This window comes from Podarcis filfolensis, assembly GCF_964270895.1.
Source record: "Podarcis filfolensis genome assembly, chromosome: 7".
Taxonomy (NCBI): Eukaryota; Metazoa; Chordata; class Lepidosauria; order Squamata; family Lacertidae; genus Podarcis; species Podarcis filfolensis.
In genome coordinates, this window is record NC_139603.1 from 78,099,342 (window position 1) to 78,127,137 (window position 27,796).

A 27,796-nucleotide genomic window follows, 5' to 3' on the forward strand; every position below is an offset into this window, starting at 1 on the left:
GAAGGAAATCAGCCCTGAGTGCTCACTGGAAGGACAGATTGAAGCTGTGGCTCCAATACTTTGGCCACCTCATGAGAAGAGAAGACTTCGTGGAAAAGACCCTGATGTTGGGAAAGATGGAGGGCACAAGGAGAAGGGGACGACAGAGGACGAGATGGCTGGACAGTGTTCTCGAAGCTACAAACATGAGCCCGACCAAACTGCGGGAGGCAGTAGAAGACAGGAGTGCCTGGCGTGCTCTGGTCCATGGGGTCACGAAGAGTCGGACACGACTGAACGACTAACAACAACAACAAGGTACTCAGCTTTGTGGTGGAACTGCTTTCCCCTCGTGCAAAGCCACCACTGGATAGAACCCCAACTTATATATTCTTACCATGATCAAAGTGTTTCATTTACACCTTTCTTGATTATCCTAATGTTAGCCCTATAATGTAGCTCACCATTATTCTCCCCATATTGCAGGTTCCAGTCTGAGAGAGTTAGTCTTGGCTTGCCTAAGGTTACTGAGTAACTTCTTGCCAGAGGTGAAATTTCACCCGTATGTGGACATAGACACTTAGCTCCTGCACCGTTTCGGATCTCAACAGTTGTGTAATACTCAGTCCCATCGAATGTTTGCATAAAACTCCTCCTTCCACAGAGATGTACCTTCAGATTCCTAGTCTTTCATTACTACATAGGCATTAAAATACTTGTGGCTAGGCTTGTGAAAGAGGTCCAGACTACTGCTTGCCGACAGGAGGCTGTTTGTCTGAGCTCCTGATAGTACAGTGGTACCTCGGGTTATGTACTTAATTCGTTCTGGAGGTCTGTTCTTAACCTGAAACTGTTTTTAACCTGAAGCACCACTTTAGCTAATGGGGCCTCCTGCTGCTGCTGCACCGCCGCTGCACGATTTCTGTTCTCATCCTTAAGCAAAGTTCTTAAGCCGAGGTAATATTTCTGGGTTATCGGAGTCTGTAACCTGAAGTGTATGTAACCTAAAGCGTATGTAAACCGAGGTACCACTGTATGTCTCATTTTGGAGAGTTCCTTTGTACCCGTGCAGTATTCCAGGTGCGATGACCAGCTTTGGCAGGTGAGAATTCCAACACCTCCCTTTGACATGACCTTGTAGTGTGATCATGATAATAACTGCCTAGGTGATGGACCGGGAGCACCCATGGTTGCAGAGGTAATTTGGCCAAAGTGGTGCCATTGTTTTAGAAATGATGGGTTGCTCTCTGGAGATTTAGGGAGGGTGTGCATGTGTGTCACACGTAAAGCAATGTGTATCTGAAATTGGAGCAGAGAGGAGGGCCTTGGAAATTTGTTTTGGCAGATGAACTTTACCTGCATACAAACCTAAGAAAATCTCTGCTGGATCAGAGCAAAGGCCCATCAGTTCTCACAGTTGCCAACCAGAAGCCCACGGAAAGTCTGTACACAGGATCAGTTTCTCTCTTATTATGTTTTGAGAAATGACATCCTGCTAACACTAGCTAGGTTGCCAGCCAGGGAAAGGAATTTTAGTTGACTAATATAACGCCAATCCTGGTCCGACTTCACTGGCTGCCAATTAGTTTCTAGGCCTAACTCAAAAGTGCTGGTTCTGACCCATAAAGCCTTAAACTGCTCAAGAACACAATATTTCATGGACCACTTCTCCCCATATGAACCAACCTGCACCCTGCAGTCATCATCGGAGGCCCTTCTTCGTGTGCCCCCTCTTTGAGAGGCCCGGAGGGCGGCAACACAAGAACGGGGCCTTTTCTGTGGTGGCTTCCCGCTTGTGGAATGCTCTCCCCAGGGAGGTTCGCTTGGCTCTTTTATTGCATACCTTTAGGCTCCAGGCAATAACATTCCTCTTCTCCCTGGACTGTGGAAGAGGGGTTATTGTTTTTCCTTGTTATTATGTTATGGGTTTTACAATATATATATATTGTAAATCACTCTCTGATCTTTGGATGAAGGGCAATATAGAAATTTAATTAATAATAAAAATTCAGTAAAAATAGTGTGTGGAGCATATAGACAGGGAACTTGGAGCCTCTGTATAGCCCCAGAAGTATTTGCATAGTGCTTTTGAACACTGGTTTTCAAATTGTATTTCCAGGGAATCTGATTATTCCTCAGACACTTCATGGGGATTCCTCCAGTAAAAAGATTATTACTTTTCAACATACTTCCCCCAAAAGTGTGTCCTTCCTTACTAATCTTCCCCTGTGTTGTGTAGCCACAAATGTTCCTAGGAGGTCCCAAAAGCCCAGGCAGTGCTCCACATTCATTCAAGGTGCACTCTAGAATATGCCTCTGAAAATGCTTGTGTCAGTCTTATACTGACAGAGCTGGAGTTCTGATTTTTTTTTACTTAAAGTTTTTAAGCTCACTCTGTAGCTAGAAAGACAGTCCCCTTTGATGTACCCTGGAACAGTGTGCAGGCACCCTTGAAATTTCAGGATATCTTTGCTAAGATATTTGCATCTCATCTAGTCAGTTAAGGACTCAGGGATGTGACTGTGCTTTCCAGTCAGAGATGGTGCTTTTGGGATGCTCCTGTACCTGCAAATGTATACCTACACCTGCTGAATCAGGCCATCCTTTTTACTCACTCATGTCCGATAAGTCCCTGCCCAAATGCTGGCATAGAGAGAAAGAGTCAGGACCACACTGGACCTCTCTGCTCTGAGGGGAAGGAGGGTGGTCCAGCCTTTCCCATTGACCATGCTGACTGGGAATGATGGAAATTAGTAGTGCAACAACCTATGAGGGGAGCCAGATTGTTGAAGGCTGAACATGGTGGATTCATCCAATACATTGGCTTCCCCCCCCAAGCAACACTTCAAGTGCTTTTTGTGGCAATCTAATGTGCTGTTGAAGGGCACGGGTGGCGCTGTGGGTTAAACCACTGAGCCAAGGACTTGCCGATCAGAAGGTCGGCGGTTCGAATCCCCACGACGGGGTGAGCTCCCGATGCTCGGTCCCTGCTCCTGCCAACCTAGCAGTTCGAAAGCATGTCAAAGTGCAAGTAGATAAATAGGTACTGCTCCGGTGGGAAGGTAAACGGCGTTTCCATGCGCTGCTCTGGTTCGCCAGAAGCGGCTTGGTCATGCTGGCCACATGACCCGGAAGCTGTACGCCGGCTCCCTCGGCCAATAAAGCGAGATGAGCGCCGCAACCCCAGAGTCGGCCACGACTGGACCTAATGGTCAGGGGTCCCTTTACCTTTAATGTGCTGTTGTGCACCCAGTTTATAAATTACTATTGAAAATATTTCATTTCTGGTGACATTTTCTGATATGTTCTGTTCTCTGTATCACCTTTAATAGCCTTAAGGTGTTCATGCACGTGTAATGCTAAGCGGGTCTCTTAACACCTTTATATGCCACCATTCTGTGTGTAGCTAAATTTTACTGTCTTTCCAGAGTTTTCATTCTGATCAGGAGCCAGTCTATAACCGTAATGCAGTAATCAGATTTTAATGACAACTGCAGAATATATAAATAACCACTTCTGCCCGCTTTCAATCCCAGAGTTTAATAGCAGTTTGATGGAGCTGAATACAGGGGAAAGTCTCATAAATTTACCAATACTTCAAGTATAGCTGCTCCCTCTCCTCTTTAAAATGGGACGAGAAGCATGATGTGCTCTGGCGAGTCACAAGATTACGGCTATTTATTTATTAATCTAATTGTTTATTTTATCTCTGTTTTTCTACAGCTAAAGCGAGACAAGCCAGAAACACTGCCCGATTTGAAAAATGTAGTTGAAGAGAAGTTTGAAGCCTTGGAAAGCAGAAACAGTGACCTTGACTTGCAGGGAAATGAGAAATATGTTCACTTTAAGGAGCAGCTCAGGCAAATGAAGGCTCAGTGTAAGTCTTTTCTTTATCACTATACTTGGAGAGTTCTGAGAAGGTACAAACAGCTGATCCCCTCTCTTAGCTCTGTCTCTCACTGTGAACCTTGAGCAGGGAAGCGACTCTCAGGTGAGGTTCCCAGCAAAATAGGAATTTGATCTCCCTGCGTCGTTCCCACCAGGCTGCCCCTCAGGATGAGCTAGGGTGAAACGGGATATTGCCAAAAATTCCCGAGCCGCATTTTGTGATTGGGAGTCATGCTGGAGCTCCTGTTCCCTGATTGTTCGTTCCTCTCACCCGTTTATAAAGTGTGCCAGAGATTTATGCGATATGCTTAGTTTGAATTAATAGGTAAACTTAAAATGCATTCTGCAGAAGACCAGTTTTCTTTTTCCTTTTTAATCTGCTAGTGAATTGTTTAAAGTACAAAAGGCAGCAATTGGGGAGCAATCTGTGATTTGCATTTCTTCCGTAGGACTGAATGAAAGTTTTCACTCCATGCAGCAAAACATAACGCAGTAGGTAATAAGCAGTGATTCCACCCCCCTCCCCCTTCTTGAGTCTCTCTCATGGTGCTGGGCTTATTTGCATGCATATGTAATGCAAATCTTGCTTCACATCCCTTTTTTATGTTTGAAGTCGAGCTTTTTTTTATTTTACACTTATGCTATATTCTCGTTTTGATAGGATCTTTTAAAGAAGGATTAGGTAAGCTGTTTTCATTTTGTCACTCTTAACAAATTGCTCCAGTTTCACAACCCAGGATATGTTGCAATCCTAAGGAGACCTTTGCTTTAATCATGGAACTATATTGTTGGAAAATGCTTACAGTGTCTGTTCCCAGGTTTTCGGATTGGGCACAAGGAGCATGTAAGGCTGCAGCCTATTAAAATCCCTTATGGCCTAATTCAGCTTGCTCTCAAAATGTGCTCCAGGGAACTCCAGGTTTCCTTGTAAGCTTCTCAGGGGATCCCCTGTGAGAAGACAGGCCAGGGTTTCTCCACACTCCTGAGTTTATTGAGCCCTCGATGAGCTTACATAGTTCCTGTGGACCCCAACCCAGATTCTTCGGAATGCAAATGAAATAAATTCAGGAAATACCAATATACGACCAACATTTGTTAACCATCCATCCCTGTTGCTAGCAATCATAAAATGTAAAATATATCTTATTCAATGCAGATGTTCCGCCTTGTCATCGTAAGGCACACTCTCTGGGAGCCGGTGTGGTGTAGTGGTTAAGAGCGGTAGTCTCGTATTCTGGTGAACCGGGTTCGATTCCCTGCTCCTCCACATGCAGCTGCTGGGTGGCCTTGGGCTGGTCACACTTCTCTGAAGTCTCTCAGCCCCACTCACCTGACAGAGTGTTTGTTGTGGGGGAGGAAGGGAAAGGAGAATGTTAGCCGCTTTGAGACTCCTTCGGGTAGTGATAAAGCGGGATATCAAATCCAAACTCTTCTTCTTTTTCTCTGTATACCTTGCCCCCATGTCCTTTATTTCTGAGGCTAATTACATTCATCCCACTATACCTCACAAACGTATTCCCCCCTCCTCAGTCCTTTTCCCTAGAACTTTGTTCATCTCCTGCACAGTCCCACCCACTCCAGGGTGGTTGATACTGAGAGCTCTAGGAAACCATGCAGAAGATTCCCTGAAAGGCAGTCTGACTACCAGGACTGAACCGTCTTGTCTCATGCAGAGCTCCAGGGGGAGTCCCAGGATGAACTCCCAGTTCACAAGGTGCAGTTAGGAGGCCCAGTTGACTTGGCTGGCATGCCATGTGAGGGCTGGATTTTTCTTCTTCTTCTGCATCATCAAAAATGTCTTGGAAACCTCCACAATGTGATTGGGATATCTGATGGGTGGATTCTTCCTTGGGCGGAAGGCGTTCCTAGAAGGGAAATTGTCACTGAATTATAATTTCTAGCTCAGAGCGCGAAGGAGCAATTGCAGGTTCCGAGTACTTATACGCTGCTTTATGCTGCGAAAGGTTCTCATGGCGGCTTGCGAAAGAGCCTTGTAATCGCATTCAGATCTGGTGTCACGAAGAGGAATGTGGTGCCAGGATTATTTAGGAGTCATTTTAGCCTCCACCTACTAGGCAGCAGAGCTCCATGGGTTTTGCCCTAGTGCAGCTGGATCTCAATTCCTCCTTGCAACTGCCCCCCCTTTCTTTACATACATTCTTGGCAGCATCAGCAAGGAGGCCTCGCTGAAGGCCTCTTGTCGTGGCATCACCTCCTGCTCAGTTCCTTCAATGGTGCAATGGCAGTATCGCGGGTGTAAGGAGACCTGGGATTCTGGAGTTCCCAGGGCACCAGATGCCCTTAACTATAAGGTGAAGATTCCACGGCCCTTCTTTGCACATTCCAGAGCCCACACATGAGTATTGCAATATAAGGGAAGTCCCCCTGGTGCTGTTGCTGTCTCTCTGTGCCTTTGTTGTGCTCATCTTTTAAGTGTGTGGATAGGACTTGTCCCCTTTAAATATGTTGTCAGGTGAGCATTTTCGTTTCTGTGTAGTGCTGCTTTTACATGTTTTGCTTTATTATTTTTGCACACACGTGACTAATAAATATGGCAACTAGTAAAATTATTACTAATACAGTGGTACCTCTGGATGCGAACAGGATCCGTTCCGGAGCCCTGTTCGCATCCAGAAGCGAACGCAACCCGCGTCTGCGTGTGCGCGGGTCACGATTTTGCTGCTTCTGCGCATGCGCGTGACATCATTTTGACCGTCTGCGCATGTGCGAGCGGCAAAACCCGGAAGTAACACACTCCATTACTTCTGGGTTGCCGCAGCACGCAACCTGAAAATACTTATCCTGAAGGTAAGACTGTAATATATAGGTTACATTTTATAATAAACTATTTTTAATAATAAAATAATATTAATAATATATGGGGTCTAAGGGGAGGGGTAGTAACTTTGGTGGGAGACACATTGTGCTCGTACTGCGGTAGTTTGTTCACCTTTGGTCCTCATCCTGCATTAAGCTCTCACCTGTGGCTCCTAGAAGATGTCAGCATGTGACAGTGGCCACACCCTGGGAACTGCTTCGTCTGGCTGACTAAACCAGGTGAGCTTAGCCAATGGGTCTCAAAACCTTGGTGAGTTAGGGACTTCTCCTACATGAGAAGATAGGCTCTGGTGGGTTGAGTGGAGAAGGCCAATGGTCCAATGGTCAAGAACTTGGTTTCTGCACTTGCTGTAGAGGGAAGTGAGGGGCAGATGGGGCCTATCAATCTGCCAAGGTAGATGGAAGCCCATCCAAGAAAAGGTTAAGGAGTAAATCCTACACAAAAATGGGGTGGAGTCCCTAAGGTGGTTGGATGGCGCCTTGTATGCTTCCTTCTAGCCAAGCTGGTGCCAAACGTATTGCTCTGCTTTCTTTTGGACCACATCAGTGAGGCCGAGAGGGTGGCGGTCTTGTTGCATCTCTAGACCTGTGCCACCAAGTTGATGTTTTTGTGTGCTTGTGTGTGTGCTTGCTTCACGAGGTTTCATGTGAGTGATGCTAGCGGTCAAGAAAATGGCCACAAGGAACAGCTAGGGAATGTGGCTTAAGTGAGGAAGGGGAAAGGATCAAGAGGGCAGATGCTGCCCTTCCTTTGCTCCTAAATGTGGTTGACAGTGTATGTGTACACAGCCCTGTGTTTGTGTGCCTCCTGCATGGCCCAGGAGCAAAGGGCCCTCACCCCTTGCCACTGCTATCAGATGACCCCATGCTGTAATCAGTGCAAAAGGAAGCCTGCTTACTTACACAAGGACTTCCTTAACACTTCGTGGAATGTTTCACAATAGATAACTGGCGGTCAGTGGACTGGTCGGCGTCCCAACTCCGGCTGGAAGGGTGACTTCCAGCATCCCTGCTGCAGACGCTCGTGTGCTACCAAGTCCCTCAGTTAGCCAAAACTTTCTTTCTGCTCCTCCAGAAACAGCAATCCTGTATTGTATCTCGTAAATTGGAACTGATTGGGCGAGCTTCTCCCTAACAGTCGCATTCTCAGGCAGCAACTCAGAGAAAACCCATCTAGCTGGAATGCAAGGGGCCTCCAACCCCTTGACCGGCAGCGTTGTGACTGAGTGACTTTTATTATGCTTGCACGGAAGAAGCCTTTGGGAACTTCTCAGCCGAGCATTATGCTTGCTGAGGCTTAGTGGTGGAGCAATTGCATTTCCCCACCAGCACCACTTCATCAGATCATCCTGTTCCCATATTTCTTGACTGTATAAGTAATTCATTTGTGCAACTTGGCTGGGTTACAAAATCATTACCTCTTGTGACTGGGCTGGCTTGCACTCACCAGAAACATCATACATATTTCAGATGCTGGAGATTGCATCTGAATTTCTGATAAGCTTAGAAGATCTGCACTCTGAAACTTTTTTTTTTTAAGTGTCATGTCTCTCAAGGTGGCATGTGATGTCCAGTTTTAAGGAACATACAAATTTGTACAAGAAACCCCAACAGTTGAATGTTGAATGGTTCTTAGCTTTCAGTTGTTTTAAGAGTTTCAGTTTCTAAGTCATTATCAGGCTGCATTCCTCCATCTGGTTGGTTATACAAAGGCGAGTTCCATTTCTTTTAAAGGTATTTTTAAAATGTGTATAATTGTGCATAGGGTGGCTGCCTTGGGAAATATGTTGTTGGTTCATTATAATTGTTAGCTGCTTTGTTTAAGGGTGCTCGGATTGCTTGAGGTTATGGGGTAAGAGAGATTAAAAATTAGTGCAGAATATTTGGGCATATTTTTGCATTGCTTTGCAGGAATGGGTGGAATTTGAAGTTGCTCACAGAGACATTCTCCATTTTGGGGAATGCAAGCAAATGGGACGAGAGGGCTTATCAGTAAAAGGAAAGAGTGGTGTGCGTTTTTAAAGCCTTCTTTTTGCAGAAAGTTTCCCAGATACTCTATTGGAATAAAAGAGTGCTGGGGCAGGCTGGGCCTCCTAAACCATGGGTAGGCAAACCAAGGCCCTTGGGCTGGATCTGGCCCAATCGCCTTCTAAATCCGGCCTGCGGACGCTCCGGGAATCAGCATGTTTTTACATGAGCAGAATGTGTGCTTTTATTTAAAATGCATCTCTGGGTTATTTGTGGGGTATAGGAATTCATTCATTCCCCCCCCCCAAAAAATATAGTCCGGCCCCCCACAAGGTCTGAGGGACAGTGGACCGGCCCCCTGCTGAAAAAGTATGCTGACCCCTGCCCTAAACTGAAGAGGCATCTTTCAGTAAAGGCAGGGCTTGCAGGAGATGTAATTGCTGCTCCTAGACATGACTCGCTTGAAGGCAGGTTGTTGCTGATCCGTTCTCTGCTCTCCTATAGCTCATCCTGAGCACTGCACAAGGTCTCGCCTTAGATGAAGTCAGCGCTCACATCATAATACTGGGTGGGCTTTGCATTTAGTGGGTCAAATCCCTTCCCTGACATGTCCAGTGTGGTGTAGTGGTTAAGAGCGGTAGACTCGTAATCTGGTGAACCGGGTTCGCTTCCCCACTCCTCCACATGCAGCTGCTGGGTGACTTTGGGCTAGTCACACTTCTCTGAAGTCTCTCAGCCCCACTCACCTCACAGAGTGTTTGTTGTGGGGGAGGAAGGGAAAGGAGAATGTTAGCCGCTTTGAGACTCCTTAAAGGGAGTGAAAGGCGGGATATCAAATCCAAACTCTTCTTCTCTTCTTCCTCTGCTTTGAGGAGTAATGATGACAGCCCATTCAGAAAGTCGCTGGGAAGGGGGCATCAGAGATTGGACCTCTCTCTACCCTCTAGAGGACATCTGTAAAACCCAGTGACCCCTGGGATAACCTGGAAGTAGAAATACAAAGAAAGCACTGTAAAAAGTAGAGCTGTAGACCAAAACAGCTAATTGAGGAAAGAAGTATAAAACAGGAAACGAAACATCAAATCATCTAGCAGTTGCAAGAATAAAATTGAGAGTTACTGTTCCTTGGAGAGATGTTCACCAAACAGTTCAGGCAGATAAAATGGTCTTCATCTGATGTAGAGATGGGACCTCTATTAAAAGCTCTTCCTGTCATATGGCACAGCAGGAAGGCAGAGTAATATATACTGTATTGGCCCAAATATAAGCCGCACCTGAATATAAGGGTGCTGCATACCTTAAGGCCGCAAATATAAGCCACACTTTTAACTTTTCACGGTTGGAATTTGGGGAAAAAGTGAGGCTTACATTCAGGCCAAGACAGTAGGTCCTTAAATAAACAATCCCTTGGCGCTTCTGGATAATAGAGACTTTCAGTTGCCCTGAATCTGAGTAACATAAATATAATTTGGAGAGGGGCAGGATTCACTGCCCCTTTCTTGCAGTGCATGTTTACTCAGAAGTAAACCCCCCTAATTTCAATGGGGACCCGCTCTCTGGTACGTGCGCATAAGATTAAAGCCTTTAATTTACGTCTAGACTCATAACCAGAAGTTGTGTAGGAAGCTTCTTCCCACAGTCAGAAGAGCAATAAGCAATAGCTGCTTGATTACTTTATCTCACTCTAGGCTGCAAATAATAATTACTGGAGCTTAAGTCTAATGAATAAAGGCGGCGCATTAGCATGCCAAGCAAGAAAGCACTTCTTTAGCTGGCATTCGTAATAATGTGTAATTGTTTGGCAATCTCGTTTAGCTCTGGTAAATCTATCTACATAATTACCTTTGAGTTTTTGTCTAATATCCACCCCTGAGCTGGTGGGGTAGTGCTGCAGTAAAGAGATGGGAACAAGCAAAATCCGGCGAGATGTCACCCCTGCGATGTGCATCGTGCTCTCTCTTGAGTGTGTCGACATCCCCAGACGCTCCCCATGCACGCACCTTTCAGCCACTTAACTAGCCGCATGTACCGTCTTTTACCGTGTATAACACGCCCCCATGTATAAGACGCCTCCTATTTTGGGGGACTCAAAATTAAGAAAATGGGGGGAGATTGCCCAGAGATGTTGAGCTTTTGGGGGGAGGATTGCTCAGGGTTCTAGAGCGTTTCTTGGGTGGGATTGCCCAGCTTTCTTTGGGGGGGCAGTTTGACGAAAACCGCTAACCTGCCTGCCGAACGCTATTGCATGCGCTGCGGAAGATGAAAATACTATACCCACTCACTGCCAGCAGCCGCCAAACGCCCACCCAATTGCAGCAACAACAGCCAATCCGCAGCAGCCCTTGCAGAAGCCACCCAAACAATCACCACTTAAAATATCATGCTTGCGGCAGCAACCAGTCACCCGTCCCCACTCTGCACTGTCCATGTATAAGGCGACCCCCAATTTTTCAGATTAATTTATCATAAAAAACCCTCGTCTAATACACAGAAAAGTACAGTAACTTTAAAATGCGGCTCGGAAAGGTATTTACCGCCCCCGCCCCTCCTTTCTTGCTCATTACTGACATTCATTTAGCCGCTTATTTAGTGCATGTACTAAAGTACATGGAGTATACTATTAAAGTACGTTTAAGCACCTTTAAGGGCTCTGATGGGAAGAAGGCAAACCACAAAACAAAGAAAACACCTCCTCTAGCAGGATAAAAAAAAGAGGAAAAGTACCTGCAGGTACTTGAAATTAAATTTCTTCCAACCCTGACACGTTTTTTGAACAAATCCCTCCTGGGGGCAAAGGCGGTGCATTTTTAGCAGCCGTTCATATCAAATGTGGGGCACTCCAGTGATTTATTTTATTTTATTTTTACTTTGCTGAGAAGGTAGGTTATAAATGTGTTAATAAGTAAGAGACGTATTTAGAATGTTGTTTTATTTCTATACTTCCATTGAATACGCTTGGTGCTTTGCAGAGGCAAATTCCCTGCATGGAGGAATGTGCATTGTAATACAGTGGTGCCCCGCAAGACGAACGCCTCGCAAGACGAAAAACCCGCTAGATGAAAGGGTTTTCCGTTTTTCGATGCGCTTCGCAAGACGAATTTCCCTATGGGCTTCCTTTGCAAGACGAAAGCCCATAGGGAAATCTCCAGGACAGCGGGGAAGCGCAGCGCGTCTTCCCCACTGTCCTCGGACCTCCTCCGAAGGCTGGCGGTGGGGCGGAGAGACCTCCTCCTGCCGCCAGCCTTCGGAAGGCTCCTCCGAAGGCTGGCGGTGGGGCGGAGAGACCTTCTCCCCGCGCCAGCCTTCGGATGGCTGTCCTGAAGACTTGCGGTGGGAGGAGGGTTTTCCTTCCCACCGCCAACATTCAGAATGCTGTTCTGAATGTTGGCGGTGGGGAGGAAAAACCCTCCTCCCACCGCAAGCCTCGGGAACAGAGGAGAAGCGCTGCGCGCCTTCCCCTCTGTTCCCGGACCTGTCCTGAAGGCTTGCGGTGGGGAGAAAAGCCCTTCTCCGCAATGCCAGCCTGGCAAGCGGTCTCCATAGGAACGCATTAATTGATTTTCAATGCATTCCTATGGAAAACCGTGCTTCGCAAGACGAAAAACTCGCAAGAAGAAAAAACTTGCAGAACGAATTAATTTCGTCTTGCGAGGCACCACTGTATTAATAACAAAACAAACAAACAACAACGATAAAAAATAAAATTAAATTAAAAACCCATAGGTTTCAAAACCTGGAGAGCACACTAATCTCTGCTGCATTAGACAGGATCCCCTCCACCCAACAAAGCAATTTTAATTGATGCGTTTTTTGCATATCACTATGAGTATCTACAAGCTGGTTGCACGTCTACCTTTTAGAAAGAGCAGCACATGCATGTTTAGCCTGTCTTCATTACAGTGTTGTTCTTTGATCCAGCCCTCCTTACTGGAAGAGTGGGGTTGCTGCAAGTCATTCACACCATACTTCCCCTTATAGCCTGAAGATACCTTCGACAGCCTTGACTAATCATGATGTTGCTTCAGGACGTGAAATCAGATGTTCAGACATAGTGCTCTTTATAGAAATGAAATGACGTGTAACTCAAAAACGAATAATTGCAGCATAGTGGCTATGAATTCGTTGAACTGTAAAATTCAGTTTGCAGCGTATTTTGGTACTCTTCCAAAAGAGCGTACATGACACACAGAAAACCCAGTATAATGGAAGTCCAGAACAAACCTTTAAACCAGTGGGTCTTGGGTATTTCCTGGCGCTCCCAGCAGAAATCCCAGGTGACCTGGGATTTTCTGTGAGCAAAGCGTGTGTTTCGAACCCTGTACTATATCCGGAGAACAGGTCTCCTCTGGCCACTTGTGTTATTCTCACCAGGGTGGTAGCTTTGATTTGCTTTCCCGTGATTGATTCATGCAAACGGCTTTGTGTTTCCAACTCAAGACCCATCGAAGAACATCTCATCCAGTTCAATCTTTGAAAAACAGCTTTGAAAAGCTTTTTCATATTCTCCAGTGTGCTACCCTTGCCGTTGTGGCGGCACGGGGTTGCCGTTCTGTGATTGGACTTACGCTACTTATTGAACGGTTCATTTATCCAGTCTGTGTAACGTTTACTGCACATGTAACTTGTTAAGATAGAGTTGTACATTTATCCACTCCATGTTTACAGTATCTCCAGGGTTGGTCTTGCACATGGCACCTTAGTATGTTTGTTGTTCGAATGGTTACAAGTCTATCTCTATTCTAGCTATTATTCTAGTAAATTTGGTTTTATACTTATAAGCCAGCTTGTGGTGTTGTTGATTTGTTGTATTTCCTAGCCCTGCCAGCAAAAATCCTTTTAACTGTGGGTGACCTGGGATTTTCTGTGAGCAAAGCGTGTGTTTCGTCACTGAGCCAGGGCCTCTCTCCAAAGTGCTGCTTCCCTCCCAGTTAATTCGATTTCAGTTTCCAGTGAAATTGATTGGCAATAGATTCAGGACAGACAGAATGTCCACGCTCTCATAAAATACACAGTGACTACTAGCTCAGGTGTCTTTTAAAGGGGAACTCTGTGGACTCAGAGAGGATGCAGCTGTTGATGGATATGCCTCCTAACAACACAGCTGCAGCAAAACGTTGCAGTGTGAAGTGCTCCTTTTCAGTGAACCAGTGTGTTCACTGTGCCTTCCTCCATGATACTTCATTCTGTGGTCACTGAACACGCTCAGTCCTCATTGCACTGTGTGTCCCCACCCCCACCCCGCCCAACTTCGCATTCCAGATCCCATGTCTGAATATTGCAAATATAGAGGTTTCCCCAAGCCTTTTGATAGCTCCCTCTTCTGTGTGGGTGGTCTCATTTAGGCTACAAAAGCAACAGCCATTATGCCTGAGCGCCAGAAATCGAGGGATTGATGGGCATATGGAACCATCATGCTCTCAGAGCAGAATGCCTAGCAGTAGCTGTGAAGCAACAGCAAGGGGTGCTGTTGCCTTCAAGCCTTGCTTGTGGTCCTCCTGGAGGCATCTAATTGCCCACTAGGAAAGCAGGATGCTGAACTGGCTAGACTTTCCCCCCGAGCCATCGGAGTTCCTTTGTAATTCTCTTTTCTGCATGTTTGCCTTCTCCCATCTCCCCTTATCCCCAGGGTGTTGCACCACGCAACCGCTGCTCATGAAACCGAGCCCTGGCTTCCAGGTTCCTCTTCTGCCTGGCACTTAGAAGATACACAAACCCTAAGAGGCAATTTGCATGATGAAGCTGTAATCCTTCCTTTTTTTCTTCCCATGTGCATTCACAGGGTAAGAAAGGTCTGCCTGCTACCAGCTTATCTGTGACACCAATTTCTTACCGCATCCTATAACTTGATAAGCATCGTTGGGTTAATTGGTCCTAGTTCCACCCACAGCTGGGTGATGGATGCACAAGTCATATGCTTTGGTCCAGTAAAAAAAGAAGGCTGTGTTGTGTTGTGCAAAGCATATTACTAACAGTAGTTTTATGGTGCTCTGGATGAAGAGAGGCATGTTGTTGATTGCATTTTTTGGAATTGGAGAAAAGTAGAGAAAGTAGCCAAGTGAGTCATGAAACCCAAATGTGTCAAAATTTGGAGGGTTTGTTTGGTGTGTGTTTTTTTAATGAAAAAGGAATGTGTCCCCGTAATTTATTTGGCTTAACTCTTTTGCGTATTGGTTGTCCATATGCACCATAAACATTGCTGAGGAGCAACCATGGAAACTCTTGTTTTTCCTGCCATTGCTAAATTTACTCTGGGTTGAACATTAACACTGTGCCTGGCAATACTTTCAAAGCAAAAAATAGCTTTAGAGTGACTCACCGTGACTCATTTTACTGCTCGGCCTGCTATACTGCCTGAAGGTTGACATTGAACGAGTTGGCAGCCTGCATCGCTGCAGGTTTTCCCCCCCTCTTCTTCTAGGAACTCTGAACACATTTCATTCTTGCGAATTGCCGTCTTGTGCAATAATACGAAAAGCAGCAATGTGTTTGTTTTGCTTTCAAAGTCAAATGAATCAGAGAGTGGTGAAAGACACACACACACACACACACACACACACACACACAGAAAGACATGATTCTGGAAAATGCAGGTTCTCTGAATTCAGGTTTTGGCTCCAGGAACAGGCTGATTGCATTACAAAGCTTAAACTTCATGACACTTTATACTGGTTATGCAACCTGTTGCGTTCAAATAGTTTTAGCATAGCTTAGAGGGGGCTGTTCAAGGAACGCTTTCTTTTCTTGTTTAATGTGGGGGGGGGGAGCTGAGCCACTCCATGCCTTTCTTTTTTAAGTGTACAGTTTCATTGCAGTTCCCCTGGGAATTTTACAAGAGAAATACAGCCCAGTACAAATTAAATCAGGAAAAAAGGAAAGGGGAAGGAGAGGGGGGAGGGTGTAGTCATCTTATAGGAAAGGAAACGGAACGTTCATACCACTCCAAATGCATTCAGCTGGTGATGGTTGCGTGTATTAAAAATTGGTATATTTCAGAGGTTGCACCTGTGAGCATCCATTTCGTTTCAGAGGCCACCTTTGGTGTCTATGTAGTCCCTTCCCACTGCTCAAATTAAGCTTTAAAGAAACATTATAGCCAATATCATGGTTTCTAGTTTGGTTGAAATGTGTGTATGTGGTGATGCACAGAATGTTTTTTTTCTGCTTTGCATTCCCACGGGTACCAAAAGTTTGGTGCAGATGCTACCTGTATAGCAGGGTTGGTATCTACAGAGTCTCTCCATGACATGAAAGACACACAAGACACAAAAGAAGAGCTTGCTGGATCAGGCCAATGTCCCATCTAGCTCAACATCCTGTTCTCAAAGTGGTCACCCAGGTGGCCTATGGGAATCTCCAAAGCAGGACCCAACTGCAAGAACACTCCTAGTATTCGGAAACATTGCTTCACCTGGCTGTGGCTGCAGAGTGTAGCCATCTAGACTTGTAGCCGTCATTCACAGTAGACATCACTACAATCTGGAAACCTATGCAACCTGAAACCTTTTTTGCTTGCAAAATTACTTCTTGGTCCGTTATCGAGAGCCAGCTTAAAGCACTACCACCTACCTCTTTTAAAATTCCTTGGGTGTTTCATTTTCGGAGGATCCAAATCTGCATTGAGAAATTTCATCTGGCTAAAAATGGTTGCCATTACAATAGTTCCTGCTCATGATGGACCAAGCATCATTGCTTTTTAAAAAGGCTTGTTGGGCAGAGTTATTCCATAATGCATGCTCTTCGGCAATATCTCCTGATTTACTGTATGTCATCCGCCCCTCCAGATTAGATATTCTGAATGCTAAAATGTATTTTATTCACATGTTGTAAGATATTGCCCTGCGTAGGAGGTGGAGCCAGGTTGCTGTCACCCTAATATGAAAGAACAGGTACAGTTTCTGCCTACATCAAGAGTGGGGATCCTCAGGCCCAAGCCTCTCTTTCTGGCTTTCAGGACACTCTGGGCCACACCACTCCCCAGATCTTCTCCATACCCTCCTTGAGTTCTTTTTGCCTGTTCTACATCTGTCCTTGAAGTCTGACTGTTGCTCCTTGTTTGCCTGGATGGAGGGTAGAGATTCCAGTTTAGGGTCTTCTTCACTGTTGGGATAGTTGCCTACTCTTTCAGCACATGTACGGGCGCATCAAAAAATGGCATCCCCACACCTGCAACCCAAATGTTATAGGTGGCGGCCATTTTAGGTGCTTGCTGTTGACGTGCGATCACTGACGCACAGGTCAGTCCTCGTGGACCTGGAAGAAGGCGGAATGGGGACAGAATGGAACAGGGCAGGGTCGATTTGCTTATACGCGCTCAAGAACTGGGGGCTGACTCCCTGTGCAAAATGGTTGTCATCTTGCGCTGAAGAGGAGTGAATGAGAAAGAGACTTGAGGAAGCTTCCATAGTAGCCCCTTCTTTCCTCCAACTGCCACCTCAGGGGTTATGAGGGCCATATTGCCCTGAGGAGTGAGGAGGAGAAGCAATGGCACTTTTTCTAAACAAACAAGTTGTCTTATTCATTATCTTGTAACTGTCAGGTGTGCATGAAGGAGCCAGGTCCTGTGATCAATAGGACTTTGCAGGACTGGGGCCTTCCTAAGTTTGTTCTGAAGAGGCAAGGTGCGGCCTCACAGGTGAGGCCGATTGGTAACTCACAGCACCTGGTGGCAAGAGCTGGGGAGGGATATAAGGTCATCATTTCCCTTCGACTCTTTGCCACAGCAACACATTTCCTGCCTTGCTGCGTTTGGCTTCTTGCTTCCTGATCCTTGAACCCTGGCTTCTTGACTTCCTGCTTCTTGATCCTCGGACTCCTGGCTTCTGGACCCCTGGCTTCTGGACCCCTGTTCCTGCTCCCACCCCGCCATCTTGTCCCCGGTCCTGACATCCCCTGCCGGGACTTTGATCACCCATGAACCGGACCGTGACAGTAACTTGGAAAAAAGCCATGATTCTTATTGTTGTAATAATCCACTTGGGTGAGATCCGCGTGAAAACCAGTGTATATATACTGCAAATAAATGTTCCCTCACCCTATCACCTCAGAACTCCACCGCCTCATCCCGCTGGTTGCACAGATGCTGCTTTCTTTATCGGCCTTCTCCATTCATGGAGGGAGGAAGGGAGGAGGTAGACAGGGCGCCCACCAATATGAAGCAGATGGTTGTTGATTTACTCCATCCGTGGGAGGAGCGATGGTTGGTTTGCTGTCTTCCGATCTCCATTGTGCGAGGGCTGGAGCGCACGTGGTGGTCACCATGGAAATGCTGCCCAAAGCAGGCTTCTCGGAGCTTGCAGTCTATGCCTCATCAGGCAACTCCTCCTCCTGCAAGTTGCTGTGAGTTCTTCCTTCTTGCCCCCTTCATCATCAGCTTGACGTGAGCGCGGAGTAGGTTGGGGAAAGCTACTCAACACACGGAGGGCACTCAATAAACGTTCTGACTTTTGTAAGGGTGCCACAGAATTCTTTTCCAAAAAATTAATAGCAAGAGTAGGCGGACGCTGACAGATTTCAAGGCTGTTAAAGGGTCTTCCTCTGCCAATGGGAGGGACAAGAAGCCATGGCGTTTAAACCCCAAGGAGGTAGATTTGTGTAGCATATCAGGAAGAGCCTTGCAGATGCCAGGCATGTTCATAATCATGTGAGAAGAGCTCTGCTGGATTAGAGGAATGGTTTGATCTAGTCCAACATTCTGTTCTCAGGGTGGCAAACCACTTGCCTCTGGGATGCCTTGCAAGCAGAATCCCCAGCAGCTGGTATTTATAATACTTCCGATGGCCAAAACCCATAATGACTAGTAGCTGTTGTTGTTGTTGTTGTTGCTGCTGCTGTTGTTGCTGTTGTTTAGTCGTTTAGTTGTGTCTGACTCTCCATGACCCCATGGACCAGAGCATGCCAGGCACTTCTGTCTTCCACTGCCTCCCGCAGTTTGGTCAAACTCATGCTGGTAGCTTCGAGAACACTGTCCAACCATCTCGTCCTCTGTCATCCCCTTCTCCTTGTGCCCTCCATCTTTCCCAGCATCAGGGTCTTTTCCAGGGAGTCTTCTCTTCTCATGAGGTGGCCAAAGTATTGGAGCCTCAGCTTCAGGACCTGTCCTTCCAGTGAGCACTCAGGGCTGATTTCCTTAAGAATGGATAGGTTTGATCTTCTTGCAGTCCATGGGACTCTCAAGAGTCTCCCCCAGCACCATAATTCAAAAGCATCAATTCTTCGATGATCTGCCTTCTTGATGGTCCAGCTCTCACTTCCATACATCACTACTGGGGAAACCATAGCTTTTACTAAACGGACCTTTGTTGGCAAGGATTTATAATACTTCTGATGGCCAAAAGATGGCCAAAACCCATAATGACTAGTAGCTACTGATAGTCCTATCCTCCATCATCTTCTCATTTTTGGACAGGGGCAAGAGGTATTCAAAAGAAGGTTTCACAGACACCTTCTGTCCCCGCAGGGAGCTCGAGGTGGCATGTGTGATTCTCCCCCTCCTCATTTAATCCCCAGAACAACCGAGTGAGGCAGGTTAGGTTGAGATGCAGTGACTTGCTCAAGGTCACCCAGTGGGTTTTACAGCCGAGGGGTGGATTTTGAATCCTGGCCTCCCAGGTTCTAGTCTGACACTAGCCACTTGAACCACACTGCTTCTCAGATGCTGTTGTCGTTTTTGCTTAATCTATTCTATGCCATCCGTCAGTGGAACCCGCGGAGCAGCTTTTTAAGGTAATTAAAAACCAGGAGTATTAAAACAAACGAACAAGCAAACCCCAGGGAACACTGTAACAATAAATAATGGAACCAACAATAATTGAATAGATAAATTAGCAGAGAGTAATGGCTGAAAACAGCCAGCCGTACAGTTTAGCTGGGTTTTTAGAACAAACTGTAGCTACCTTTCCGCAGATCACGGGTGCAAAACCTTTCCTCCCACAGAGTCACCCATAGTTCCCGTACACTAGATGATAAAAAGACCAGGAAAATAATGTTTGAGGGTCTACCGAGGCTCTTACAACTCCATAAACTTAGCTTTGAACATGGTTAGTTAATTTTCATTTCATTTTTATCAGTGCCTTCAGAACACTTTTGCAATATAGGAACCGGTAAGACTGGGGGTTGTTGCACGCAGTGGCGGAGGAAGAGGAGTGCGGGGGGATCCCGGTGGGGTGCCATTGCAGCTGTCCCCGCGCTGGGCACCCCGCAGGTGGCATGCCATGCCCCCAGTCTCTTTCTGAATCAATCTGTCCTCTCTCCACTTTATCTGTGTTTTGAGTTTTGAACTGCTCTATGTAAAAGGAAGTTCTGTGCTTCCCCATTCACTATAATGGATAATCTAAAAATGCCTAGAACTTTCCTGCCTCTTGACCAAAGCGGATGAAATGTATGGGCACAGGAGCCCATTTACAATTGATTAAGCCTTCCAGATCGCATACCAAAAAAGTGTGTCCCTATGTGTCAGAGAAGAGGAACGGCCCTCTCTCCTCCATCCCTCCTGCAAAGTGCACATCATCATCATTGGGGAGTGGGATGAACTTTGAACAGTCAGGAGGAGGGGCTGAACAGGAAGAGATAGTGTCAGAGCTGGAGAAAGGCAGGAGGCAGTCTTGTCACCCAAAACCAGGTGCTGCCTTTGTAGGAGACATCAGTTGCACCTGCGCTGAGAAAGTGCGCATGTCGGGACATTGCCATAACTTCTGCTCAGTTGTGAAACTCTTGCTTTCCAGTATACCTTGAAATCTTGACTCTTGGACCTTGTTCTCACTGCTGAGCCTGTTCTGCTACTAGCCTGAATAATGCAGCTTTTCCTGACTCTGAAGTTAAGTGCCACTATCATGTTTTGGGACAGGAGCCTGACAATGTCCCAATAGCATAGGGGGGTAGCTGTATCAAACATGGTGGCTATGTTTCAAAGCACATGATTATTATTATTATTTCAGCCACTGTGGTGACACACCAGGGCACCCCAGCACAGAGTTTAGGAATTGTGTGAAATGGATATATATATATATATATATATATATATATATATATATATATATGTATGTATATGTATATATATATAAAATATGGCATGTCTGTCAGTTTGAACCTTTCCCCTTCAATTTAGATACCTACTAGAGTATGGGAATCCGTGGATTCCTATCAGCAACTAGCAGGTAAACAAGAGATTTATTTCCCAATGACTCTTTTTTTCCCTCTCTCGTTCATATGATCGTGACAAACTTGATTGCACAAGAATGGTCACATTCCAAAGTTGCAATCAGGTTCTGGAGGGCTTAGTTGCACAATTGCTCACTGTGTCACATAGCAGGACAGTGACCTTACAGTGGGGAAGGGAATTTGTTTTCTTTTCCCTAACGCAGTGTTAGTTTTCAGCTCTGCAGGCTAAATACTCACGTCCTGCTATGTTCAGTCATCATGAACCTATTAATTGGCTGGCATGATTTGTTTGTTACAATTATTAGTCACTCTTTTCACAAAAGAACTTTAAGGATCCTTCATAGTCTGCGGTATGTATACTGAAGGCAAGATTCCACTTTCTCAAAACCTGAGCCTGGAGTGGGGGAGCCTTTTCGGGTTGGACTACTGACCTTTTCTGTAGCAAGACTCACCTTTTAGGTGAGATCTATCAGGCCCTGACACTATGCTGTTAATTACCCTTAGCTGCTCATTTGTCTGTTCTCCTGGCTTGTTATTTTAATACAGTGGTACCTCGGGTTAAGTACTTAATTCGTCCCGGAGGTCCGTACTTAACCTGAAACTGTTCTTAACCTGAAGCACCACTTTAGCTAATGGGGCCTCCTGCTGCTGCCACGCCACCGGAGCCCGATTTCTGTTCTCATCCTGAAGCAAAGTTCTTAACCTGAAGCACTATTTCTCGGTTAGCGGAGTCTTTAACCTGAAGCGCATGTAACCTGAAGCATATGTAACCTGAGGTACCACTGTAGTCCTGATTTTCTGGATGTGCTTTATTACAGTGGTACCTCGTGTTAAGTACTTAATTCATTCTGGAGGTCCATTCTTAACCTGAAACTGTTCTTAACCTGAAGCACCACTTTAGCTAATGGGGCCTTCCGCTGCCGCCGCGCCACCAGAGCACGATTTCTGTTCTCATCCTGAAGCAAAGTTCTTAACCCGAGGTATTATTTCTTGGTTAGTGGAGTCTGTAATCTGAAGCGTCTGTAACCTGAAGCGTATTTAACCTGAGGTACCACTGTATATGATACCTTGGTCATTTTATTTCTTTCATATTACAGTGAAGCTGGGTATTGAATAATTCAACTTCAGTTCATCTGGTGGGAAAATACGGGTTATAAGTTTAAGGAAACAAAGTTTGCGAGATCGGTGGCTTGGCCCTCCATCCCCTACAGCCAGATGCTGTTATGGGGAATAGCTATGTGATTGGATGCCCTGACATTTTCATCTTCACTTAAAAGATGCTGCAAGAAACTCCGAGCTTGATCAGAGCAGCACCACTGGGGAAGGGCAGATTAACCACTCACCGGTCAGTACCCATTTCCCTCCTCTAAATTGACCCACCCCAAGTTGCTTTCCCCTCCTGGGCAGAACCATACAGGCACAGCATAGTAACTTGCATTTTCTTCCTCTGGAACAAACATCAATTTGGGATTTGGATTTGGATCTCCCCATGGCTATTTTAAAGGAAGAATAAAGGACCTTCAGTCTCCCTTGTAAGTTTGGAAATTAGAAACTACCACCTTATATACCGCAATTTTTAATCTCACCCAAAAGTGGAGTCTTGGATGTCTTGCTAGCATGCCAAATTTCCAGTGTGAGCTCATTATGGAGGGCGAAATGATGAAATTCCGTTTCTGCTGCTCCCAGACTTGAGGGAAGAGATTGCTCGATTAGGCATAGAGTTCAGCGTTTATGAAAGGAACAGATCCCAGTGCGGGTCTATTCGGATAGAGTCTGAGCCAAAATTCACCTCTCCCCATCCCTAAAATTAGGCTCGAAGCCTTAATAGAGATTTGTACAGTTCTCAGTTTCACCCATTGGTTTTCACTTTCCCCCATAGAAGTGAATGGCTGCCATTCCCTCATATGGGGGAAAATCCGACAACAGTATTTTATTTTGGGGCCGGCATTAGCCTGAGGGACAAACTGTGAGTGGACTCTTCTCCAACAGCATGGACCACGTTAGGCAAACAATTAATTATATATCCCATACTCATAATCATTAATGGCTTCTTTCAACTGTGTGTCTAATAGATAGTTTGATGGATGAGTAAAAACAGCATGCAATGTAGTATGCAATCAAAACATTTTAAGACCGTTTTGAGCAGAAACTGGTTGCTCCTCTATTTTGATTTCCTGCTTCTGTAATGCAAAGGCTTAGGCGCCTCTTGCAATATGTGACTTCCTGAGAAGTGATCCCACTTCCTACACTGTTGCATAAATGGAGGCTTAACCACTTCTTATATTGGCTTCCAGTTCCACTCTACCTTAATGGAGGCAGCCCCCATGACAGCGGGAGATTGTTGGCAAAGGAAAAGCAAGGATGATTGAGGATAATTATCCTTGCAAATTCCCCCCAAGGACGGGGGGAACTGGCTTCCCTTGCAGTTAGTCTCGGTACCTGGCTCTCGCTCCGGCATGGAATAAGGGGGTTAGGGAGGCACTGAGTACAAAAGCACTTTGCCTGCCGAAAACCCCCTAACTCCGCCACTAAGAACCAGAGGCTCTCCTGTTAATTAGAGCTTAATTGGACTAAGGTACAGACATGCGGGTGGCGCTGTGGGTTAAACCACAGAGCCTAGGGCTTGCTGATCAGAAGGTTGGCGGTTTGAATCTCTGCGCTCCCGTTGTTCGGTCCCTGCTCCTGCCAACCTAGCAGTTCAAAAGCACGAAGTGCAAGTAGATAAATAGGTACCGCTCCGGCAGAAAGGTAAACGGCGTTTCTGTGCGCTGCTCTGGTTCGCCAGAAGCGGCTTAGTCACACTGGCCCCATGACCTGGAAGCTGTACGCTGGCTCCCTCGGCCAATAAAGCGAGATGAGCGCCGCAACCCCAGAGTCATCCGCGACTGGACCTAACGGTCAGGGGTCCCTTTACCTTTACAGGCACGTGCTAGAAGAGATGATATCACAAACTGCGGGACAAACCAACTGCAAGGACTTGAAGGTTTGAACTTGAGATAAGACTTCATTTGGTGCAAAAGACAGTAGGGGGAGGGGAGCCTACGGCTTCTTTATTTAAAGTTTTATTCTCTGCATTTATGATTCGGCAACCCTCCTCTGAATGTTAGTTGAAATTATATTTGTACAAGCAAGGATAAAGAAATTGGATTATAAATATGGTATATATCATCAACCAGAACTGTTTGTGAAGCTCCATTTTGCAGAAGGTTTATGATGGAAGCTTACAGCTGACTCTTCCCCATCCTATATTATATATGAAGTGAACTGAATAACTCTAAGAGGACTTGGAATTTAATTGGAAGTATATCTTCAGTTGGAAGGAAGGATGAAAGAAGTCTGTGAACTGCCAAGGAACTGATAAGGTTCTTTATTGAGTCATCTGCAGTTTGATAGACCGTTCTTCTTCTCAGGCTGAGAGGAAAAAATGGTGAAAACAGGTTTTTTACTGGGACAGAGTGACTTTTGCATTTGTCGTTAAAGTTGCAAAACAACGAACTGCTGGACGGATTGATGGAGAAATTTCTGGAACAGTGGGATATTAGCTCCGCCCACAGCATGACAGATAACAGCAACAACCAGGGGAAAGAAAGACATAACATCTTAAAGGACAGGAAGAAACACCACGAACAGAATAATTGCCAAACCCAGGAAGAGCAAGGATATACAGTGGTACCTCAGGTTACAGTTGCTTCAGGTTACAGACTCTGCTAACCCAGAAACAGTACCTCAGGTTAAGAACTTTGCTTCAGGATGAGAACAGAAATTGCGTGGCAGCGGTGCGACAGTAGCGGGAGGCCCCATTAGCTAAAGTGGTACCTCAGGTTAAGAACAGTTTCAGGTTATGAACGGACCTCCAGAACGAATTAAGTACTTAACCCAAGTTACCACTGTAGTTTGAGTTCCTCACCTGTAGTTTTCTAAATCATTTAATGTGTCAACACAAATAGAAGTTGTTGTATAAGGGATTATTATTATGATTGGAATGTAATTGAAATTAATAAGGGGAACACAGAAATAAAGAAAATAATCAAAACCATCAAATCTAGCACGTGGGGAGCTAGATTGGTCTAAATTATATAATTCGGTATTTGAACAATTGGTATTAATAAAAGTATTATAAATTGGTATTTTTATAATGAGGCTGTTATTGAACTGTAATTGAAAACTAATAGAACAGGGGTCAGTAAACTTTTTCAGCAGGGGGCGGTCCACTGTCGCTCAGACCTTGTGGCCAGACTGTATTTTTTCGGGGTAAATGAACGAATTCCTATGCCCCACAAATAATTCAGAGATGCATTTTAAATAAAAGCACACATTCTACTCATGTAAAAACATGCTGATTCCCGGACTGTCCGTGGGCCAGATTGAGAAGGCGATTGGGCCGAATCCAGCCCCCGGGCCTTAGTTTGCCTACCCACGTAATAGAACAATATTTTTTAATACCACTTCTTATCAGGCTCCTGTTCTCCTTAGTAAGCTGCCCAACTAGTTATGCAATCCAATTCAGTGTACCACTGTTTTGTAAACTCTTCCACTGGGTGGCTTTTGGCTCCTGCAACTCCGTGTTCATCTGACCATGCCAGTAGCACCTCAGCCTTACAGGAGCCGAAACAAACATTTTATGCTGAGGTTCAAAACAGCTTCCTTCGTCTATAACCTCAGGATTTGAGCCAAATCCTAACAGGTAGAACACAGAACTTCATGGCCAAGACCCGCAGTGGCCCAGCCAGAATAATATTCCAGCTAATATTCCAGGAACGAAGGCTGCTTACTGTTTACCAATCTTGATTTCCATAATGTAAAATAATCAATTCAAACTCATAATTTATCACTTCCACATAATCTGAGACAGCCCAAGGTAAAACACAGTGTATAATTAACTTTGTAGAACCCACTTCCTTGATATGTGCTGATATTTACTTAGCTATGTGTGTGTGAGATGATATTTACTAGCTTATGTGTGTGTGAGATGAAGTCTCACATTCCCAGATGAATACATTTTAGTGTCTTCCAAATGCCCCCCTTTTAATCATAGGTTACTATCCACTGGGACAATCTCCTCCACAAGCCACATTGAAATGAATGAGAACTGTGCAAGCTATAGGTCCTGTTGGGTATCTTCCACATTTTTCAGCCAAGTGGGGATTGTGCACGAGAAAAAGGGTTAGGTTATGGTTACCAGACGTCCCCAATTCCCGGGGACAGTCCCTGGATTTACAAATCTGTCCCTGGACAAAATCCGTCCCCGGATTTCATTTAATGTCAGCCGGATTTATATTTTAAGTGTTGTAGATTTATTAGTAGGGAATGAATGTTGCGTGATTGGCTCAACGGCACAAGACACATCATATGAGGACTTCTGGCGAGGCAAAATGGCGGGCGCCACGGCAGTGAGCAGCTCCTGAGACTAGCCAGAGCCAGCTGCACTACCAGGTTGGCTCCGGGCTGCTGAGACTGCCGCTGCCGCCGCCACTGCCAAGGGGAAACTGGAGATGCCCTGCGCGTCAACCCTGGAAAACCCCGGAGCCGATGCAGAGAGAAGGAGGAGAGGAGAAAGAAAGAAGGAGAAAAAAGAGGGGAGCCCCAACCTTGCCACGCCACTGCCGCAGCCGCTGCTAAGGAGGAGAGGTAGGGGAGCAGCGGGAGGGCAAGGACACATGGCCGAGCCCAGGCCCGACCCGAGCCTATTCAATGTCTGCTAGTACTCCAAGAGAGCAGGCTGGGGCACAGTGGAAGGCCGCGCAACAGAGGAGACCACAGAAGAGAAGATACTACTTCTTTTTTTGAAAAATAACTTTTTAAAAATAACTTTTTTTTTCTCTTTCCAAAAAAAATAAAAGAAAGTGTCCCCGCCCCAGATTCTTTGGAAAAAATGTGGTAACCGTAGGTTAGGTATTTCACAAGGACTAGCTGTGTTGTTGGGTACTAAGCAAAGTAGTAAAATAGCATTAGGGATGATGTACCTCCTGCCAACCTAGCAGTTTGAAAGCATGTCAAAGTGCAAGTAGATAGGTACCGCTCCAGCGGGAAGGTAAATGGCGTTTCCGTGCGCTGCTCTGGTTCGCCAGAAGCGGCTCAGTCATGCTGGCCACATGACCCGGAAGCTGTACGCCAGCTCCCTCGGCCAGTAAAGCGAGATGAGCACCGCAACCCCAGAGTCGGTCACGACTGGACCTAATGGTCAGGGGTCCCTTTACCTTTCCCTTACCTCTGAGTAACTAGTATAGAAAGGGAAGAGAGGAAGGATGTTTGTGAGTTTCCCCGAAGCATCTGTTCGTTTACTGTTGGAATTAGAAAGGTAGATTTAATAGACTTTTGTTCTCGTCCAGCAGGGAAGTTCTTAAGGATACAAGTTGTGGAATAATTTTCTCTCCACTGCTTTCTGGTGGAAAATCTCATAGATGCTAAGTACAGTTTCTGAGTTTCTGTCAAAGGGTATGGAACAGGAATTGCAAAAGTATCTCTACAACAGTCGATGATTTTTTTTGTTTCGTTCCATCTGAGTTCTAACGCACCATTCACAAAGAATCAGCTAGAGTGGTCTAGGATGAGGTTTTGCTGGTATAATATTAATATTGACAACCAGAGGAAGGTTTCTTTTTTGGAATAATAAATTTTCAGAGTTGGTTTTACAGTTATATCAAAAATTACTGATTTTGGTTATACTGTTAGAAATACACAGATAATTATGAAATTATTGTGAGGTTTAATAAGTTAACTGTTAATATTTGGACAACTTTTCTGCTATACTTTGTTGGACGAAAAAAAATCATTTCCTTAATAACAATTTAAACTATTTATTTAACTAAAACAATATTATAGCGTATGTATCCATGTTTGTTAACTGATGTGGTTAACCCTTAAGACTGAATTTTAGCACACATGAAAAACTTAAAACAAATCCTTATTTCCTGATGAATAGCCTTTGGACTATAATGTACCGGTAACTTAAACAGAAAACTATCTT

The 27,796-nt window shown here is 45.4% G+C and overlaps 1 protein-coding gene across 3 annotated transcripts in view; it reads left to right on the forward strand.

Moving 5' to 3' along the window:
• The window catches only part of NSMCE2 (NSE2 (MMS21) homolog, SMC5-SMC6 complex SUMO ligase), a 199,273-nt gene that overhangs the window by 75,538 nt on the left and 95,939 nt on the right, over positions 1-27,796 (forward strand). For all 3 annotated transcript variants that reach the window (XM_083622330.1, XM_083622328.1, XM_083622329.1), the window contains exon 4: positions 3,703-3,856. In XM_083622330.1, coding sequence (XP_083478456.1) covers positions 3,703-3,856 — 154 coding nt within the window. The remainder of the gene's footprint in view (positions 1-3,702; positions 3,857-27,796) is intronic.